Source organism: Macrotis lagotis, chromosome 4 (assembly GCF_037893015.1).
Source record: "Macrotis lagotis isolate mMagLag1 chromosome 4, bilby.v1.9.chrom.fasta, whole genome shotgun sequence".
Lineage (NCBI taxonomy): Eukaryota > Metazoa > Chordata > Mammalia > Peramelemorphia > Peramelidae > Macrotis > Macrotis lagotis.
Window position 1 is genome coordinate 139,405,407 of NC_133661.1, and position 18,548 is coordinate 139,423,954.

Here is an 18,548-nt window from a genome sequence, read left to right on the forward strand (position 1 = left end):
TCTAGAATTATTTAAGAATCTTTGTATTAAAAAAAAAAGAATCCTTGTATTTCCAGCTTCACATTTCACGCAATTAAAATGATCACTGAATGGATTACATTCAGAAGTGTCTTTCTATTGTGTTTATCGATGAGGCCTTCTACTAATGAGATTTTTTTTTTGGGGGGGGTCTATTTTTTATTTTACAGCAATAATATTCTATGGCTGAGACTTCTAGAATTGAAGAAAATCAAGTGAACCATGTGGATAAGACCACCCTTCTTAACCTTAGGTTTTAAAAAAAAATTAGCAATGACAAGAGTTAAAATCAATGCTGTTTTCAATCATAGGACTTTGTGCAAAGCATTCTCCTTTTATGAGTCTTAGGGGTCTCTTAAGTAAGACGGATGACAATGATACTGTTTGTCATCAGAGCTGTTTGTGAAATAATAACAATAAAAACAACATAGCAACTAATATTTACATATTATTTTAAATTTGACAAGTTTTATTATCTTATTTAATCTTCATATGAACCATGGAGAGATAGGTGCTATTGGGGTAGCTGGATGGCACAGTGGATAGAGTACCTGCCCTGGAGTCAGGAATACCTGAATTCAAATCCAGTCTCAGACATGTAATACTTACCTAGCTGTGTGACCTTAGGCAAGTCATTTAACTGCATTTCCTAACAAAAATAAAAAAAAACCTCAAAAAATATAAGCGCTATTATCTCTATTTTACAGATAAGGAAACTGAGGCAGACAGTGGTTTAATAACTTGCCAAGGGTCATACAAGTAGTAAGTTCATAGGATGGATTTGAACTCAGATCTCCCTGACTGGAGTCTATCCATTGTGCCACCTAGTGGCCTCTTAATGAGTTATAATCATAAAATACTATTATAAATGAGTTTTTGTGATTATTTTTGCAACACCAGGAGGCATATCATTTCTATTAGTAAAAGCCCAAGTGTTTAAACACTTACCATCTGCAGCACTGAAGTACTCTGGATTAACAGATGCATATAGAACTCCATTCCCTAATCTGTCACTGTTTCTGTCAAAAGAATTAAAATATAATTTTCAAAACTCTACACATATGACATCTCTACCTATCCTTCCCTCTTCATTTAAACCTCTTGCTTTACATATTCTATTAACAGAGAAGATGAAGAAGGGATAGTTTTGATTCTTATTATAACTCTGACATAACCACAACTTCTTCTAAGTATGACTCAGTATATACCTTTACAAGAAATCTCATTAGTTTCATCAGCACTTTAAGATTATTTTGCCTCAATTATAGCAGAATAGGATACACATTCCTAAAGACAGAGAAGAGCATCTTTGCGAAAACTCCGAAGTTCCTAAGTTGGTCTTCAAGGGTGAACAAGAACAAAATCCAAACAACTTTTTTCCCCTCTCAATTAAAATAAAAGAGGTCATTTGGCAATGGGGGTCTTGGAAAAGCTAGTTAATTCAATATGGAAATGACTTTATTTAAAGAAGCATTTTAAAACCACAAATAAAACAATTATGATAGATTTCATCAAGTTCATAACTTACTTTCCCTTTAAAGAATAAAGTGAAGATCATGCTTTTTATGTCAAGGCATTTCTCTCTGTTTAAGGACTGCAGTTAAAAGTCCTGAATGAGACTGATTTACAATGTCTCTTTATTTTTTCAGTAAATAGAACCAAACTGCCATGACTCCTAATTTTAATGTTCTAACATTCAATGACAAATTGAGAAACATGAAATTCTTACCTTTTTTTATTGTAGACATACCACATTATCAGTATTCCACCAAGTATAAATAATCCTGCGATGGGTAGAGCGATCATTAAGTGAATGAAGTTTTCATAGTCTGGTGCTGCAGACATAAGGAAATAAAGTACATTAAATAACTTGAAAAGTTTTTATTTCAGCCAATTAATATAGGATTTAAAAATCTCTCCAACTTATTTAATATGTTTCCCTTTCCTCTACTCCACCCCCAACAACAACAAGGGAAAAACTTATCTGAAAATTAATCTGGTATTCTGGAAGGCAAATGTTTCTAAAATGAAATTCCTTATCTTTTTTTTTTTATGCAAGGCAAACAGGGTTAAGTGGCTTGCCCAAGGCCACACAGCTAGGTAATTATTAAGTGTCTGAGACTGGATTTGAACCCAGGTACTCCTGACTCCAGGGCCGGTGATTTATCCACTACACCACCTAGCTGCCCCTGAAATTCCTTATCTTTCACTGAAAATTGGTTTTCTCTTTTCTCCCTTTTCTATTTCTTTCAGTGGCACCACCATTCAACTTAACACTCATACTTTTAGGTCATCTTGTCATCTTTTGACTCTACCATCCACTCTACCTTTTACGTTGAATAAACTGTGAGGTCTTATTAATTTTTCCTCCAATAAATGAGCATATATTTATTATATAATAATATCTCTATTTCTGCCCCTTTGTTTTTTACATATTACTTATTACTTTTTTATTGTTGTGTTTTTTCATCACCTTTTCTAAAACTGCTGCCTCCTCCATTGCTGAACTAGCCTTTGTAAATAGAGATGCTTTTAAAATGAGGAAAAAAGAGGAAATTAAGCAAAATTAATCAAGAGTTAAGTGAGTCTGGGAACAATGTTCCACTCTCAAATTTCTCCAACTTTAGAAAGTTGGAAGAGCATTTTCTCATCTCTTCTATAGGGTCAGGTTTCTTTCATCATTTTAAACCACTGTTCATTTGGGAAGGAGGGGCGTTGCTTCCATTTACTTGGTTGCTTGGGGTCATCATATACTATTTCTCTGGTTTTGCTTTCTTCACTCTGTATCAATTTGCATAAATCTTTTCATTCTTTACAGAATTCTTTAGGTGAATTATTTCTTTTGGCATAGTTATTAGGTATTATATTTAGGTAATATAATTTGTTCAGCCATTCTCTAATCAATGTTCTTTCCTTTCTATTCCTACATTTACTAACTTAAACTGACTTAAATTATTGAGATAATTTCCTAACTGGTTTTCCTACCTCTTAAATTTTTTTTTTGTCATGGACTTTGACCTCAGGTGAAACCCATGGACCCCTTATTAGAACAATGTTTTTAAATGCATAAAATAAAATACACTGGATAACTAAGGAAACAAATTATATTGAAATAAGGATGTAACATTTTCCCCCCCATACACTTCACCAAGACCCCTTAAAATCTAAATATGGACCCTCATTTTCATACCCTAGTCTAAGCATGCTCTTCCAATTCATTTTTATCTCAATTTCCTTAGCTTACTTCATATCCTGGAAATATTCCCACCTTCTATTGGAAGCTTTTCTTCATTCCCTCTTATTCTAGTGCCTTCCTTCTGCTAATAATCTCTCATGCTTATACATAGTTGTTTTTAGGTTGTGTTTTCCAACAGATTATGAGCTTCCTGACAACAAGAGCTGTCTTTTATCTTTCTTTGTAAATCCAGTACCTTGCAAATAGTAGATATTTAGTGACTAACTTGGAGGTCCTATGGACCCCAGATTAAGAACCTCTGTTCTAATTCCTCCTTCACAGAATACAATTTCTCTTCTTTATGCCCCATTCTCATACTGGCTCTCTTCTACTCAAACTCTTTCATTTTGCAATCCTTTGCAACCTTTCTCCTTCAGTATATATCCTATGCTCCAAGCAAACTATTCTACTGTCTCTGCTTTATATACAGCCAATATATTTCCTTTCTTTGCTGTTACTTTGGTTCACAGTTATGCTTGGAATCTGCTCTAATAACTGCCAATTCTGTTTTCTGAGATTCTAGACTAGGATGAATGGGCCTAGTCCTCCATGAAGCCTTTTCTGATCTACTCTATCCAATCTAAATTGCCCTTTATCTTCTTAAATCTTAGCATTTTGTAACGTTCTTTTCTTTCGTGTAGATTATAAATTGAGTGCCATCAGTGATCAATGTCTCATTTCTTCTCCTTCATAATCTGTTATGAAGCAGGGACTTAATAATTGCTTGCTGGTTTTAAATCATGCCAGAATATCAACATTTACCAAGTCCTTCATTGTCATTCTGCTTTAAGACAGGTTAGACAGGCAGAATTAAAATCCATTCCTACTTATATGTGGTTCAGTTCAAAGACAGAAAAGGCTCCTATTTACATATTGGTGAAAATATCTTCATGAAACTAGATATTTTTCAGATTTTTTTTGCATCATTACTATCACTTGTATTAGTGGTCAAGTTGCACTGTGTTCTTTTGGGTTTCTACATTTCAAGTAGGACATGAAGAAAATGGAACATGTCCGCAGGAAAAAAAGAAAATGATTAAAGGTCTACAAAATTGGCTTTGAGAAAAAGCTAAAAAACTTGAGATGATTTAGTCTGGAGAAAATATCTGAAGGGTAATTTAACAGTATTCATAAAAAGGATTTCTATGAAGAGAAGAGTTGCCAATAAGGCTCCATCTCCAAGGAGGATTAAATTGGAAGAAATGACACTAAACTCTAATAACAAAGATTTTCACCTGACATAAGGAAAAATTTTCTCAATAATAAAAGAGATATGCAAGATTTCCCCTTGGACAATATACCCACTTGTACCAGGGAAGGCACTCCTGATTCTCCTACCCCAGTTTGATACTCATGGGGTTACTGAAAGTACTGTGACATTTTTATCTTAATGGGAATAAATAAAGTAAGCTCAAAATATGCTTTGCTCAAGTACACAGGAAAAACATGCTGCATTATGAATCAGAACTTCCCATTCCTCACTTTCTGCACTTACTTTCTCTGCAGATAATAAATAGGACAGAAAGAAATAATTTGGGGAAATTTATATGATCACTGAAAAGAGTCTGGGTATTAGAGTTGATGACAGATTAATGGTGACATCTTTTTCACTGGCTAACCTAGGTTAGACAACTTAGGTATCAGAATTCAGAGAAAAAGTTCAGGACACAAAAGCAAAATAATTTTAAAAAAGGGTTTAAGCTATATCTAGTTTTTTTTATTCTAATATGACTTATTTTTCTATTTTATGACATATGGACTTATTTCAATGACCAATTATTTCTTTTGATAATAAATGGTATTTTGAAACTCTTAAAGAGTACCAGCTAAAGTGACAGGTATTTTTTGAGTTCTTTCCTTAACTCATATGACTCTTGGGATCAAATTTTATCTGACAAAATGGAATCACAATCAACTAGAGGACCATAATTTTACACTATTCAAATGCTACTTTCTTTGTGAGAAGTAACATTTAACAATGGGATCCCAAATCAAAAACCACCAAATATTAAACAGAATAATATAAGAAACAAGTAATATATTCAAACTGAATTTAATGGAAGAGTCTAATTTTTATCAAATAAAACATTAATTTTCTTAGGTCGTGGGTACCTATTCAGTGCCTATTATGTGCCCAACAGTCTCATGTTAGGCACTGTTTAAATTCTTTTCATATTCTTTCTGGTCATATTGTCATCATATAATTATCAGAAATAATAGAATATTTAAAAAATATTCCTTTCATTTGCAACCTTTTATATAATTTCATTATCACAATCATTATTATGTATCTTAACTTAGATAGCTATAGATAATTGTACTAAGTGTTTCTCATGTTATTTATAGTAGCCCTAATAGAAGTTCCATTACCAATTCTGGGCAGGTTACTTACTGCAACACTAATACAACTTTTTTGTGAAGCAGCTTCAAATGTAAATCAAGTTCTAATGAGGGGATCCGCAACCCTGGCATGTCACAATAGCTGGGATGCAAACTGCTAAATTGTTTTGCTTCTCTTCTTACTTCAATATGATCCTAACTTCAAAAAACACTGAGAAAATATCTGTCCCTGTCTTCAGGGGTCAGTATCCAGCATTACTTTCCCCCCCCCTCTGTCTAGGCCCCCCACCACAACAGAAGGATAAGAACTGAATCCTTGACACATAGCTTTAGACAGGTTGATATAAATCTATGATTACTATCATAACTGAGGCTCAATGGATAGAGCACTAGACCTGTAGTCAGGAAGACCTGAATTCAAATCCAACTTGAAGACACTTACTTAGCTGTGAGACTCTGGGCAAGTCACTTAATCTCCATTTGCCTTAATCAACAGGAAAAGAAATGGCAAAACACTCCAGTATCTTTACCAAAAAAACCCGATGGACAGTGTGCTCCACTGAGTTATGAGGACTTGGACTTGACTTAACAACACTTACGTTTGGCGGGGACATAGAAGAAAACAGGATCAGTCCATGATCCATTCCCAGAAAGAGAGGTAGCCTGAACACGGGCTGAATAGTTTCCAGGGCTTAACCGCGTAAGCCTGGCCCCTCCAAATTTCCTGTATTCCTGTCTGGAAACACATTCCCGCTGATCCTAAAAGAAAGACAATAGTCTATTATCTTCTAAACTTTTGTGAAATCAAGCTCTGCAATTCTTTTTCACTATCTCAAATTTTCATCTCACTGGTGACTTCAGCTCTGTGAACTCATTCTAATTCCTATCTCCCAATGAATCAATATTTCAATAATAGGAGGAAGGGGGACAGGGAAAACCATAGAAAATAGGACTCTAGTAATGGCTTTCCTTAAGTAGGGGTGACTTGTAACTATGTGATATTTTAGAAGACAAATACAAGTTTGTTTTAAGCAAGTGGATTTCATGTACAACTAGAAAAATCTCTATATGATTAGTTGGGGGGGGATTTTTTTTTTAAATTGAAGAATTTTGTCTTAATATGTTTTACCATTCCTTTGCTTAGTTCAGGGGAAATTAAAAAATTCCATGATTTTAATTCTTTATTTTATATATATATTATATACATAATTTTTAGAATGAAATGCTAGTCATCTGAGACAAGAATAAGAGGACACAGAACCCCATACAGATCTTACCTCTATTTGCTGGCCATACTTTATTTCATACATTAGTATCAGTCCATTGGGATTTTCGGGTTCTGACCACTTCAAATAGACAGTGTTATCTGGTCTTGGTTCCCACAATACTTGCCCAGGAATATTATCTGCTCCTTCTATAAAACATTTCCAACGAGTAATAAAGTAAGCCAATCAAAGATGAGAGATAAAAATCAAACCAACTTATATGAAGCTTACAAAACACAGTGAAAATATGGAGAGTTCTCCAGTGCCAAATTGCTTATGGAGGGAACTACTAAGAGATGAATGGTTTTCAGATTGAAAGATGCCAACACAGAAAAAAAAAAACAACCAATCTCATCTTTAATCACAAGATTTGTATCAATTAAAGTATCATCTAGAACTCAGGATGGGGAGTGGGGGGGACAACTACTAACTAAGTAAGCTCTGTTTTCTCTATTAGCTGCTTTTTATTGGAGGGCAAAGAATTGGAATAAGGAAGACAACTACTAAGGAAGGACTCCACTAATTTAGAATATGCAAGAATTCACAAGGGATTAGGCTGAAGTTTACCTTGGTATTAACAGTGGGGGGAAAAAAGAGGCTTCCTTAGCAAAGGAATAATGTAAACTAAATTACATGGGGATATTTTTACCAACTGAAAAGAAGGGACCATTGTCAATCACTTGGTAGTAAAGAGACACAAGACACAGTGTCTTAGACATATTTAATGAACCACTGATTAAAAACCTACTATGCTCAAAGGTATTTTGGAAGGTGGCTGATACAATGACAAGAAAATCCTTATTCTCAGTTAATTTCTATTGGAAGGGGGAAGAGGAAGTAGGCTATAAAATGTGAGGAAGTAAACTAAATTAACAACAGAATAAGCAGGTAAGCAGTGCTTAGATTGGTAGTTTGATATACTAATGACAAGTCATTATTCTCTTCTTTACTATCTATCCATTAAAACTAAATTAAAAACTTCACTAGTTTCCTCCAGATACTTCAGGTACATGAAGGTAAAAACAAATAAAAAAAATCTCCTCCAAGTCTTTGAATATAGTTCATAATTCAGTTATTAATTCAGACAAACTTCCTAATTAGTTTTAATTAGCAAGATTTAATGATGTTTAAAAAGAGCTTTTGCTCTATCGTTTCATACCTGCTGGCATGGTCCTTGCAAAGACAAAGTTAGAAGCACTACATCCAAGAGTATCAGCTTCATGGTTGCAGCTATGGATATCAATTCGGTACAAAGTAAAAGGTCTGAGATGAGAAATTAAAGTCCTCTCTTTATTATCCACTCTGCTCTCATAGAATGGGTATTCGGATTCAATCTCTTCTGTGTCCGATATATTAGTGAAGTGATCTGCTATTGTGGTGTTCCTGTTCCGACTTGGCAAAGTGGAATTGGCAATTTGAAAGACATCCCTACGTCTCCGTTCAGGTCTGCAATGAAAACAAAAGATTGGCCTTAAAAAGCTTCTACTTTGTGGAAACACTTGTAAATAAAGCATCGAGACAAACCATAGTAGGGAAAACTGCCAACACATATGGGGGGGGGGGGAAGCTGTGTCTGCTTTAGAATAAAGTCAATGTCAACAAGCCTTTATTAAGTTCTCTAAGTATCAGGAAGTGCTAGGAATATTAAAAAAAAAAAAAAGGTAAAAACATCCCTGCCCTCAAGGAGTTCCTAGTCTAAAGGAAACAACAAGAAGCAAACAACTATGTACAAACAATATACAAACAAGAAAAACTGGACATAACCTCAGCCAGAAGGTAGTAGCATTAAGGGATTGAAGGTACAATCTTAACAGGGACCTGAAGTAAATCAGGAAAGCCAAGAGACTGAGATAAGGAGAGAAAATATTTTAAGCATGGAGAATAGTTACTAAAAATGCAAAGTTCAAGATAAAAAGTAAATAGAAAGATAGTATTTTATATCACCAGATAGGAAAATAAACAATAGAACAATCTGGGAACCTCTCTTTTTTTAAGTGTAAGTTTTATATTCTCAGACCTAGAAATCTCAGGATCTTTCCACTACACCCACAGGAGTTACCCAAACACACCCAAAGGCAAACCTGCCCTTAAGTCATCACCTGAGCATGCAGAATTCTTTTTATGTTTGATTAGAATGATAGTGCCATCTGGTTCACAGACCACACAATTAAGCATTAAAGGTTAAAAACCCACTAGCTGTATCTCATTAAAATTCATTAGATGGCCAAGAGAAAGGTAGGCAGGAGCCTTAAAACAACAGGCCTGGTCCTAGATAGGTTAGAGATGATCAAGATCAGGAGACAAGAGGGGCAACGCCAGTGTTTCAAGGACTTTTATTTTACCTTTATTTGGCTCCAAAGATAAATTATTGTGGGAAAAATGTCCGATTTCAAATTAAAACATGTGCCTGTGCTTGTTACAGGAATAACAAAAAAAAAATGCAACTAGGAAAGAGGAAATTTTTCTAAAGAATAACTAACTGAACAAGTTGATGAGACAAGAAGCTAAAAGGTATGATTGATCCTAAAGTAAAAAAATTGAGTTCTTTGGTTCAATCATCTGACCCCTAAAAACAGAATACTAACAGTAATATTAACAAACTTACATAAAATATGTGGGTAAAAATAAGAAAGGTAAAGAAACAACAATCTATATTGTAACCTCAAGAAACACTGAGGCAAAATATTGCTGTGTTTGTAACTATCGATCAGTTTTCAGCATCATAGGAAGAATATCAAGTGAAGTAGAAGAAAAAGAATGAATTGTGCTTGGGAAATAATTGTAGAGATTCCCAAGAATGGTAGGGCACGGGGGGGGGGGGGGGGGGGGGGGGGGAGAAATAAGAAATTCACCTATTTTCCAGTCCAAGGCATATGAAAAGCATAACAATCAAGTAAAAGTAAGAAAAATTTCAAATGAGGATATACCAGAAAATAATTTACTTATTCTAACTAAAAATGGCAAGCATCAGTTGATAGCATATTCTTTTGGTTTTTTGTTTTTTAGGTTTTTGCAAGGCAATGGGGTTAAGTGACTTGCCCAATGCCACACAGCTAAGTAATTATTAAGTCTGAGGTCAAATTTGATCTTGGATCCTCCTGACTCCAGGGCCCATGCTCTAGTCACCTTAGCCACCTAGCTGCCCCCAGTTGATACATATTCTAGGCGAAAAACAAAAACAAAGGTTACTGAGATGGGAGAGAATCTGGGAGGTGGGACCTTAAGGATTTCCAAGTCTACTGTTCAGACTAATTCTACAGTATATACACTGTTTTCATTCCCTGCCTTTTTGCTATAAAACACTGGGCCCCCCATCAAAAATCAGAAACAGGCCGGGGCAGGATGATGTCACAGTACAGATGTCTTCATTTCTTGCAGACATAAAACCACACAGTTAAAGCTTTATGTTTATGTACTGTATTCTCTTTCAAATTATTATAGAGGGATGGCACCCACAAACTGCAAAACAAAACCAACCCCCACAAAACAGAAACAGAGCAATAGGTAGAAGACTAGAAATCCAAGTTATTGCTAAGGAGACCTGAGTGTGTACAAACATGTATACACACACACACACATGCCTCTTGTCTTCTTTGGAAAAAATAAACCACACACACCGAATAGTTGCATTTATAAGAAATAAGATATCTAGATTTGTCCCATAGAGAAATCTCACTAAGTCACAATCTCACATTTACTTGCTACTCAGAGTTTTTATAGTCACTTAGTAGATTAGCAGTTTACAAAATTGGTATCATTTCTTTATCATAGATTGGAGGTTGATGAAACAAAAGAAAGAAGGAAAGCACCTTTCAGGAAATTCAGCAGAGATGGAAGATGCTGAAATGAAGTCTTTATAAAACCCTATCCAATAATATAATCTACAGTAAATACTGACACCCTGACAAATCTCCACAGGAAAAAGGTTTTGCTTTTCAAAAATCTAAATTGTTAGAGAGTAAAACAAAATGCCAGTCTGTTTAAAAGGATACCAGCAAACTTAAAACATTTATTGCCAAAAAGCAAGCATCCCTCTTCAGAAAATGTACAACTAGCATTCTACTTCAAAACACTTTGGACAGTGTTTCATAAAATAAATCAAACTTGACTGGTGTTAGTCCAAAGACTAAATAAATAGTACTTAGAATGAATGACAGGCTTTAAAATAATTTTTAATGATTTAAGTTGCAAAACAGAAAGCTCTCCTTTATGATTCAGTCTTATTCTGTCATTAGGACCACACCTGACACCCATTACTTTGTTACAACTTGCACATACTTAAGATTACAAGGGGGGAAAAAAAAGAAGACAGATTTAGTTCTCTCTTCCCCTCCCATTTCTGTCTTCATTATTTCTTACAAGCAAAATTTTTAAAAAGCAATTTTGTATTTCTTTCTAGGAGGAATGGATGTTTGCACAACAATGGCATATCTACATACAATATTAACTGAACATCACTGTAGTACACAAAATAAAATGTAATTATGTCATAAGTAACAAATGAGTTGAAAGACTTCTTGAAATTATAGTGAAGATGCTTCCCCCCCCCCCCCCCCCCAGCTCTGAGGGACCCTTGAGGAAGGCAAGTAGAAGCAACCAATGAAATCATCATACAGGAAAACTCTTTTTGTTTACCTAACTTTACCTATACAAAATGATTAGATTATAGTACAGTATCCCCATAAGTACTGTATAAAGGATGTTTTCTCATAGCTTTTCTTTGTCTTTTGTAATCTATCCTCACTGACCATTTGTGAAAAACAGTTATTGCTATAGAACCAGAATACAGGGAGATTCTGCATTCATCAAAAAAAGAACTTTTTGGGTAGTAAAGACTCAAAATAATGAGGCCTCTGGCATCCATACTGGTTAGCATCCTTCACACTATGAGTGAAACAAATGTATCTCTATACTCATTGATCATCATACCACCAAATTCATCTCATTCTGAAGCACTACATATTCGTGTGGATGGTCACTGCCATTCTAGACTGAAAGGGCTACATTCAAGAAATAAATGTCACTGCTTGCATAGAATGTCACTGCAAGACCCTAACACAGGCCCAGAGGCCAATTATCTTCTATTAAAATGGATTACAAGTGAGTAAAATGGAAATGGAAAAATTCAAATCATGTATGAGTTCAATAACTACTGCTTTACAATGATTTGCAAAATGTCCTCTGGTACCTACACAGTAGCTTTAATTGCACCAGAAAAGTAACTCTGAGTCCACAGGCCAGATGGAAATATAGAAAAGACTGAGTTGGAAAAGGCAATTTTTTTCCAGTTATGAAAGATCTTTATTTCCTGCTTCTCCTTTTGTTTTTAAGAAACATTGGTATCTTAGAATAATAGAATTCAAAGAGACTTTAGGAAATCTCTTAGTCCAAATCCCATGTCTTCTAGATAGGGAAACTGATCTTCAACTACTTAGACAAATATCCTAAGTTTACTTAAAATGCATTTCTAACTCTTTGTTATTGTTGTTCATCCTTCATTTTAAAGGAGACCAATGACATCATGGAGTGATGTCTTGAACTTGATTGAAGGGAGGAAAATTAAATAAAAATGTTAACTTCATTCTTTCAGAGTTTCTGAAGTCCAGTGGCAAGATAAAGTCAAGACAACTGGAAATGGAATGGGATTCAGTGGATGACCTTGGCATCTTTGATGTCTGACTAAGCTCTAAGCTCTCCACATTGCCTGCTTTAGTCTCCTTCATAGCTGTTGGAATAAATTGTTCTCATCTGCCCTTTCCACCAGAGGAAGTCTTCACATTGTTGGGGTAGCTTAAAGGCAAAGTGACTAATGGCCTCACAAATGAGCAGTCCCTGAACTAAAGGGTTCTTCAAATTTAAAAAATTCATAAGAAAAAAGAAAAAAATGAGTAAAAGAGAATGGCTCACAGTCAGTCAACAATCCATCAATATTTAAGTGTTTCCTATGTACTAGGGTAAAACAAAGCTAAGCCCTGAAAATACAAAAAAGGACAACAAAGATAGTTTTTGTTCCAGCAGTGCTTATAGTCTAATGAGGGAGACAATCTGCAAACAAGTACAAACAAAATATATACAGCATAAACTGTAGATAAGAGTGTTGGAGACTGCTCGCTTGATTCAATTGTACACAAGTATTGCTAAATAGATGTTAATAGAATGTACCAAGAGAGTTTTACTTTAAAGCAATTCAGTAGTTGCCCCCTGATTATTTTATGAATCAGCCATTTTTGCAGAATGGTCATACTTAACTCCTCAGGTGACATGCAGAATAGGAATACCCTGAACCTCCTAGGAAAAAAAAATGGACATATGGTCCAATTTCATATTCCTTACTCATATATCCCTGGGTCACTCTACTGCTCTTTGCAGTTGCCCTTCTCCTATTCCTAACTGCCAGAAGCAAAACAGCAGGATGTAATAAGGAAATGAATAAGGAAATGGTTTTGTTTATGAATGCTTTAATTTGTAAGACTGGCCTTCAGGACTGGCTCCCAAACACTAAAGGAAGAGGTTCTCTTTGGTATTTACTTAACTTCTAAAACTCTCACTTTAATCCTCACACTCAACATTTCCTCCTTCTTTTCATGCCCCCATAGCCAGGGCTTATTTGCTTTCACAATATATCCATTTGACCAAAAGGTTTGCTACTCATTTCCTCCATAACCTTCCTTTCTGGGATGTATAGTTTTTTGGGCTTGTTTGGGTTTTTTTTTTTTTTGCTCTGCAGTCTCCATTACATCCATGTTCTATGACCAATTTCTTCATCTCCCAGCTGACATGAGAACCAAAGTGTGGTCTCACCATGAACCTCAAGGGTCTCTAGAATCACTCTGTGAGTGCCTAATTTAGAGAGATACTGAAAATATGAATCAGACCTGGGTACAAAGATGGAGTTGTGCAGAAAATTCTCAAAGACTTTTCTGTATTCAGCTTCTTCTTTCTCTGCTTGCTTCTCGGCCTCAGTCTTAGGACAAGCACAACAGGGTCCTTTCTCCCCACCACAGACTTCAGTTTTAGGGTTTTCTGTGACCTCCTCAACATCAATGGTGCCATCAGCATACTTTCTAATAGGAACTTTGTCTTTTCAAAAAAGGAAAATAAAAATAGAATGGATGGAATGGTTAAAAATATACATATATAACTAAGAAAAAAAATTTGACAACTTTACTAAAGTTCTTAGCTTTTACCTTTCAAGTAGAGGTTTAAGAAGTTACCTGATATGTGTGGTATAAAGGTCTTAATATTTTCAAACAATAGGAACTGACACAAACAGGTCTCAACATCTTTTGAAGGTAATTAACATTCAGTATCCTTACCTTTGGAGCAATAATTATGTCGGTAGAGGTAACTATCTTGAGGTTGCCGTTGCCATCTTACTATATAGTAGGACAAGTTGCCATTTGGGAGGGAAGGAGGATTCCATTTCACAATTAATTGAGAGGATGAGTTAGATGCTGAAATAACATCCAAAGGGATAGAAGGAACTAGGGGGGGAAAAAAGTAAAACCTGTTATAGCATGGGATGTACCTCAGATAAGGGGTTAAACTAGCACAAATGATCACATATTGTTTCATGAGACCAGAAAATTATAAGTTGAGCACTAGGTGATGAAATTTTTCAGCTATAGTAAGTTACAAACTCTAAGTAATGAAATAGCTGGACCTGGAGACAGGAAGACCTGTGTTCAAATCCTATCTCAGGTATTTAGCTTGGTGAACCTTGGCAAGTCATCTGTCTCTAAACATCAGCTTACTCAGCGAGACAGTGAGGACAATAATACTTCACTTACTTCACAAGGTTGTTGTGAGGATTCAAGGAGAAAATATATAAACATCTTAAATGCTATGTGAATTATTAAGGATTTATAAACATTGGTAGAAGGAGGATATATACTTTCACAATTAGATTCTTGAAGTATTAAAGGATGCCCAAAAGAAATATATCTCTATATATCTCTATATATTGGACTATTTAAATAAAAATGTGATTAATGTTAAAAGAAATAAAAAAGCCCTAACATTTGAATTAATGATTGTAAAATAAAAATCTTTAGAACATTCTGAGTTTGACTACAGTTAAAACAAATCTGGTCTGTTTAAGCTAAATATATGCAATGTAAATATTTAGTAGTCATATGCAATAAGACCATGTGAGGTGCTATCTTGTGAGCAGAGGAGAAATTACTAGGAAGTTTATGCTATTTAATGCTAAGATTTTATGAGGGTGTTGGGGGTGGGGAGGAGCATTGGGGAAAAGAATCTAATGGCAGCATTCTTAGCAGGGTTTCAGAGATGCATAATGCAAATGAATTAGAATGAAATATTAGTACAGATTTAAGCCATAAGGGAGGATATTTATAAACACCAAAAACAACTTAGGAGTTTTTAAGGATAGGGATAGATCTGTGATTTCATTGCAACAGGAGACTCCAAGATAATGAAACTCTCTCTTCTAATGTCAGTCACTTTTTCTGCAATTCAGAGTTTTCTTAGAAAAATGCTTAAGGGCAGCTAGGTGGCGCAGTGTAGAGTACCAGCCCTGAAGACAGGAGGACCTGAATTCAAATCCAGTTTCAGACACTTAATAACTACCTAGTTGTGTAATCTTGGGCAAGTCACTTATAACCCCATTGCCTTAAATAAATTTAAAAAATTTTTAAAAAGGTGCTTAGATTATGAAGACATGAAGTTTCTTGTTAAGAGTCGCAGGATGAGTAAGTCAGAAGCAAAACTTGAGCTAAGATCTGGCTGGTTGTCCATCCACTACTGGATGCTGCATAATTTTAAAGCAAAGTTTATGTGGGCATTACTAATATCTGTTTTATACTTAATTTCAGATATTTCATACAAAAAGAATACAGTACCTCATGGTTACTTTTGGAAATAGGAGTACAACATTTAAATAAATGCATAAGGCTAATACAAAAGTTTAGTTACCGTCAATAAGTATGAACCTTTTCCCCTAAAAACTTTTAATTTGAGTAGCTAGCAGTACAAATAATAGCATTGTTCTGAGGTTCTTTTTTTTAACTTTTACCTTTTCATAGTGATGCCAATAAATAAAGATGAAAACACAAAGAAAAAAAGAAGAGGATAAGGAAAAATGACGATATAAAGATCAACAAATGGAGAAGCATCCCTGAGTAGAAGCTAAATTTTCAAATACTTTTACAACTGATCTTGAGAAATCAATATTACTAACTAGTAAAATACCTAACTCCAGGCAAATCATAGTAATTTGGTTTAGTTTTCTATCTCCAGCTCCTCCCATTTTCTTCACAACCCAATTCCAAAACTAATTTGGATAGGAAAAAAGAAGGCTACAAGAGACCCATATGGCCCCCTATAAAAATTTATTCTAATTTGGTTACTTTTTAAAAATAAGAAACACTAAATTATGAAATTTCTTTCAGAATGCAAATATCTTTCATTCTAAGACTCTTTAGCAACATTTTCATTCAGCACATTTTTAAAATCAGAAGAAGATGGCCAGCTTCTGGATACTTTAAAAATATTATCATTCATACACAAGATTCTGTACACCTTCAAGGCATGATTCTTTTGGGAAAGGATATGACTAACACTGGCTTTTTTTTTTTTAAGTAAATAAGGCCACTTGATACTCAGCCACATGAGGGTTTCCAAAAATAAGTATTTCAAAAACAAACAACTTATCCACACATATTTCATATGACAGATGATGCAAAACAGCAGATACCTGAGGCAAAGAGTCAAGCAATTCTTTACCTTTGTCATTATCCATACCATTTCTGAGAGATGGGAAGACAAGGTAGAGCAATGAACAGCCTCAGTTTCCTCAAGTGTCAGTTTTTCAGTTTTATAGGGAGAAAGGAAAGCACCTTCACTGTAGGTGGATATCCCCTGGCTCTTCTACATTTCAAGATGAGTAATTTACCCCATAAGAATCCATATGGCTCCCCCAACACTTTCCTGGGCATGCCATATTACCACAGCCCATTATCCTTCCACTATTTTTTGAAAATTGGATGTAAAACTTTCATGGTATCATTTCATCTCTGTCAGCTGACCCACCTGAGGCAGCTTATAGGCAGATGGAAGAGGAAAGAGAGAAGGTTTTAGATTTATAAATCCAAACTAAAGAAATTGATAAAAGGCCTAACCCCTTAAGCCATCCTTTGTCTGACCTTCACTGCTATTTAACATTCTTTTGTGGAAGCTTGCAACAATCATTATGTAACCAAAAATAATCATGTGAATGTGACATTAGAGGTCTAAAAAGATGAGCTGTGTTTTCCTATTTCTCATTCGCAAAACTGGCTTTAGATATTTACAAATGTAAAGAGAGAAAAATTTCTTATTCTTTTATTGTAGTTTCCAAAGTAAAAGAGTGGATTGGAAAAATATGATAAAGGCAGTAACAGTGTCTTTACTCTCATCAATAAGCCATTTAGGCCAGCTCTGAACTTTTGAACTTATAAATAATCTGAATATCAATTATGTAATGGATATAATGAAAGATGGGGTTTGGCCAACTGAAAGCTTATATTCTTAGAAAAAGAAGGCAGGCAAACAATAGATGTTATATGTTTTCCTTCCTCCCTCCTTCCCTTCCTTCCTTCTTTCCTCCTCTAGAAGGTAAGTATATTTTCCAATTAAACTAGGCAATGGCTTTGGAAAAGATTAGATCATGTCAGAAAATAAGAGGATAGTTAGGCATAAAGTGGGAAACTATTCTAAATATGGGGGGGAGAAGGAGGGTGTTTACAGAAGAGAACATAGGGGAATTAGAAGTAGGGAAAAATGAAAAATGAGAGGAAAATTAAAAAGGTCACAAAAACCCAAAAAGGACCTATTACACCTCTAAATTCATTTCTATAATGTCTGTATGTCCCTCTATTGAGCTAAAGGCATGGGGGGGGAGGTCAAGCTGGATAGTACTATTTTCTACTAGATCATATGGTAGATACCTGCAGCTTTGGTACGAATATATACAATTTCACTTTTTGCTCCCCGTATGTGATCATTCTCCACCATTGTGAGAGTAACTGCTTTGACGTAGATAGCATACTGAGTCCATGGTTTCAGACCCTGAAGTAAGATTCCCGGTTTGACATCCTTATTTGGAGGGAGGTCCACATCGACCATGTTCCAGCTGTTGGAGCCACATGCATCTTGCCCATCATACTCAGTGACATTCTTGAATGGTCTGAAAAACAATCAATAAAATAAAAAGGCTATCTTGGAACACTTTAAAAAAGACAAAACTTTTCCTGTTTTTTTTTCCCCTGGGAGAATGACATCAGACTTTCTAGAAGACTGGTGCTAACAAAATAAGAAGTCTATATTTTGCAGAAGAATAAAGTAGACCAATATCTCTTGGTTTCACCTTCTTTTCCCCCCTATTAGAGAACTGAATTCTCTGAATCAGGGAGAGAACTGAATTCACATAATTACTGAAATAGTCAAGGTATCTTTAAGAATACAGGTAATTGCTCCTTTCCCCAAGATAGCCTTTTAAAACAACTTTTTGCCATCAAGAGGCATCAATAAATTAATTACAGAGGAAAATATCAGTTATTAGTACGAATTAAGGGCAATATTAAATGTAAAATTATTTTTTTCTCCCTCAAGGAAAAAAGAAACTACTATAAAGTAGCATCTGTAGTTAAGCAGTCCCAAATAATTGTGAGGCTATAGATTTAGAAGAC

The 18,548-nt window shown here is 35.0% G+C and overlaps 1 protein-coding gene across 2 annotated transcripts in view; it reads right to left on the reverse strand.

The window, feature by feature from the left end:
- Positions 1-18,548, reverse strand: part of IGF1R (insulin like growth factor 1 receptor) — a 388,410-nt gene that overhangs the window by 41,796 nt on the left and 328,066 nt on the right. For both annotated transcript variants that reach the window (XM_074234180.1, XM_074234181.1), the window contains exons 9-16: positions 17,808-18,046; positions 14,175-14,342; positions 13,734-13,938; positions 8,018-8,304; positions 6,871-7,007; positions 6,193-6,352; positions 1,748-1,853; positions 967-1,037 (exon numbers count right to left, since the gene is read on the reverse strand). In XM_074234180.1, coding sequence (XP_074090281.1) covers positions 967-1,037; positions 1,748-1,853; positions 6,193-6,352; positions 6,871-7,007; positions 8,018-8,304; positions 13,734-13,938; positions 14,175-14,342; positions 17,808-18,046 — 1,373 coding nt within the window. The remainder of the gene's footprint in view (positions 1-966; positions 1,038-1,747; positions 1,854-6,192; positions 6,353-6,870; positions 7,008-8,017; positions 8,305-13,733; positions 13,939-14,174; positions 14,343-17,807; positions 18,047-18,548) is intronic.